The following is a 3,676-nucleotide window of genomic DNA, read 5'->3' on the forward strand; positions in this document are numbered from 1 at the left end:
CAAAAGTATTATTCTCTATCTTTTTTGTCATGGGTGACTTTACTCTAAGATTACTTAAACGCATAGAAAAAATGATTTTGCGTAAGTGCGTTTTGTCTATGTTGCGCGTGGGCCAGAGAGAGAAAATAAATAGTGCGCTGACAGCCTGGAAATTTATATTAAGAATCACGATGCCGCCGTTGTAGTCGTCGTCGCATCAGCGTTGCCAACGTTACCAACAATATTACCGTTCTTATAGATTATTGTGTAAATACTCAATATTTAATAACGATAAAATTGATGATATCACAACTAAAAACCTTCGTTAACTACTTGTAAAAATGGCTAAGAAAAAAATATAAGATCTTTAAGCAATATAAAGATGTGATATCATGAGTAAATGCTAATTATATTGAATTTAAGTAAACTTATTTTGTTTTAATAATTTATTTACTCGGCGAAGAATTATTTAGAATAGTATATAAATATTAATAATATTTTTAAAATAATAATTAGTTATATTTTAATAGTCCTTCGCCATTTAATTATTTTGTTTATCACACTTTGTTTCTTTTAAGAAATAATTCCTCGCTAAGTAAATAAATTATTGAAATAAAATAAGTTTACTTAAATTCAATATACTTAGCATTTATTCATGATATCACATCTTTATATTGCTTAAAGATCTTATATTTTTTTTACTTAGCCATTTTTACCCGTAGGTAGTTTACGAAGGATTTTTGTTGTGATTTGTATATATTAAACACTTTCATCACAAAAATAGTACAAAATATTAATAATGCAATTTATTCATAAACACAATAGTGAAGTAGAAAGAACATAGGTATAGGTGGGTATCTACCAACTAGGTAACATAATTATTATACAAAAAAAAATGCAGACTTAAAAAGTCAAATAGTCACTTCAATAATATTTTCTACATCAATAATTGGGAATCATTTATAATTACAAACTTACTATAGGTTAGTTTTGATTTAACTTGAAATTAAATTAATTTATTCCTAATAATTGGTATAATATTGGAACATAATCATCGTATTGGGCTAGATAAAAATTACCAGCCACAGGTGTTCCTAGATTGTACTTCAATGCAAACTCATTGACTGAAAATTTGTTACGATGTTCGACAGATCTATGTATAAATAGAATATGCATGAAATTATTAAAACGTTTAATGGTTATAAGTGTACCTACATATTATTTTAAATATATGGTATAGATTTATTGAATGGTTTGAGTACAATATAATATATTATATTATACAAATATAGCTATAATGCTGTATAGACAAAATATCTAATACAGTAAGTTCCCGTTACAACGAAAAATCCCGTCATAACGAAAGTCATAGAAATCCCCTACCGAAAAGCTATTAAGCTTTTTGAAAGCCATTACAACGAAAAAAAAATTCAGTCCCTAGGAGTTCGTTGTAACGGGATTATACAAAATAACAATTTAGTATACTATATTCCCACTTCTCAGTCCAGATTAACTATTAACATTAAACTGCGTTGCGCATTCAGACTGAGCCGCCGAACAGTGCCTGACCCCCCCCCCCCCACAATGCGATGGCTATGCGTCCTGTGATTGGCCGACGGTCATCGCCGGCCGTCGTCGATCGTCGGCGCCGATGCTGGTCACCGTGCATACACTCCCACCCATAGACCTATTAACTAGTTATAAGTTATATAGTAATAGGTCTATGCTCCCACCAGTGTCCGGAATGCGCGAAAAAAACGTGTTTTGGTCGAGCGAGCTGTTCAATCTTAATCTGAACAGAGTATAGTACCTAAATATAGTATATTAATGTTTGATTATTTATATTATACGTATATTACCTATTACTTAAACGCGGTTCATCGAATGACAGTTTTGACGGTTGTTGGTATACTAAAAACACATAACGATTAAGCCCTACAAAATCGTTAGTTGTTATTTTTATCTTTAAATTGAAACAGTTATTTGGCACTTGGTAGATAGGTTAGTTATAAGCTTATATAAGCTTACATTGATCATTATAGTACCTACTACCTACCTATGTTTGGTGGAGGTCCAGAACCTATGTATCCGGAAAGCGTTTCTCCCAGGCTCACATTTCCACCGGGTATGTTTCCTACCAACCAATGATGCCATTCCCTTTGTATAGGCTCAGCCCGGCTCGGAGCATCAGGCTCTGAGTGGGTATAACAATAAAAAAAAATTATATCAATTTTAAATACCTGCAACCTATTTGTTAAAATTATACTGTACTTACCGGTCAAACATAGTGTATAAAATGAATTAGGATCAGCATTCCAACTAACTGACGGCTGGTCTTTCACCTTGGTGGGTGTAAGTTCATTTCCAAGTAAAGCTTTCGCACCACTCATATAATTTACCTATAATACATTTTTATTTTTGTTTCCGATTTAAGAAAACTTGTTACCTAGTTGATAGGTATATTATTTTTTCATTTACTTGTACAACTTCTTTGGGAGCAACGGGAATGACATCAGGTACCACTTGTTGGTTTTTCATAGCTTGATCGACATTGCATTTGTGTGCAGATACGCCGACCGTAATGCATATTTGTACCTAGTGTAATTTTTTCTTTTAATTAACCGAAAGAATTGTGGAAAAAAATGTTTAGTTATATCAAAATAATTCCTTACTAAATACAAGCTAAAGCACCACGTCATTATCCCTTAAAAGTTAAGAACCAATAGGTAAATCTGAAGAGTCTGAACTAGTTGGTCATCAAAGAATTAATGGATTCAAAACGTTCACTTGGAGTTATTCATAATACTATTATACACTACCTACTAGTTGGTATTGGCCATTAGGTATTTGGGTACCTATAGTACCTACCTACTACTTTGATTTCTGAAGGTCATAATAATTTTACAATAATATACTTCAAACTTCAAAGGATCATTTACCTGCACGGAACATATTTTTTAGTTATTAATTATTATCACAATAAAGGTAATATACTACATTTGAACATAATAACCAGGGTCAATAAGATTAAATAATATGTTATTAACAGCTGCTTATTACCTATCTATCATTATTTTTAATAATACGGTTAAAAATGTAATGGCAAAATAAATTTGAAACAAATTATATTGGTGCACACAGTAGGGTGCTGAATTAGATTTTATGACGCCTAGGCGTCATGGTGGATTTTTTTTTTTGGGGCGGTGGAGTGGTTGGGTACATTATGGTAACAAATAACATACAACAAAAATTAAAATATTTACAGTCACATAATAATTATAATAATATGTATTATGTACTAATGTACGGCTATCTCCCAATATGCGGCCTACCTCCGTTTTGTGTTCTACGTAACTATAAATATGAGTATAGTATGCGGTCTATCAATGCTATGTGTTCTACCTATATAGCTGGGAATCCCGCATCATTTATATTTATTATCTACCAATTTATATGTTTTATCTTAATTTTTCATAACGATATATATTTTATCATATAGGTAACAATACAGGTTACTGGGTTAGTTGGTTTAGTGTCGTTTGTAGTAATACAACTTTTTTTTAAATTTTGAGTTGAAAAAATAGTTTTTAAAATTCTAGTTAAAGAATTTTATAAAAATTTTTTAACCGAAGGATCTACTGTCAAATACCTGCAAGATTATGGTTTACTACCTTTGTGCAAAACAATGTCAAAAAAT

At 31.2% G+C, this 3,676-nt stretch overlaps 1 protein-coding gene across 1 annotated transcript; it reads right to left on the reverse strand.

Moving 5' to 3' along the window:
- Positions 1 to 715: 715 nt before the first annotated feature.
- Positions 716 to 3,279, reverse strand: LOC100164441 (protein D3-like). Its single transcript, XM_001949366.5, has 6 exons — positions 2,652 to 3,279; positions 2,458 to 2,574; positions 2,255 to 2,378; positions 2,036 to 2,173; positions 1,839 to 1,914; positions 716 to 1,132 (listed from the first exon to the last, which is right to left on the reverse strand). Exons 1-6 carry the CDS (start codon positions 2,676 to 2,678, stop codon positions 991 to 993), a joined length of 624 nt encoding a protein of 207 aa, XP_001949401.4. The 5' UTR covers positions 2,679 to 3,279; the 3' UTR covers positions 716 to 990.
- Positions 3,280 to 3,676: the final 397 nt, after the last annotated feature.

The sequence above is a fragment of the Acyrthosiphon pisum genome, chromosome A1 (genome assembly GCF_005508785.2).
Source record: "Acyrthosiphon pisum isolate AL4f chromosome A1, pea_aphid_22Mar2018_4r6ur, whole genome shotgun sequence".
NCBI lineage: Eukaryota > Metazoa > Arthropoda > Insecta > Hemiptera > Aphididae > Acyrthosiphon > Acyrthosiphon pisum.

What these genes read in the sequence shown, in the direction of transcription:
- LOC100164441 (XM_001949366.5), bottom strand. Translation starts at nt 2,678, where the DNA reads ATGACGTGGTGCTTTAGCTTGTATTTA. An exon ending in GGTGCTTTAGCTTGTATTTA is followed by an intron (nt 2,575 to 2,651) that starts GTAAGGAATTAT and finishes AAATTACACTAG; the next exon opens with GTACAAATATGCATTACGGT. An exon ending in TGGACCTCCACCAAACATAG is followed by an intron (nt 1,915 to 2,035) that starts GTAGGTAGTAGG and finishes ACGATTTTGTAG; the next exon opens with GGCTTAATCGTTATGTGTTT.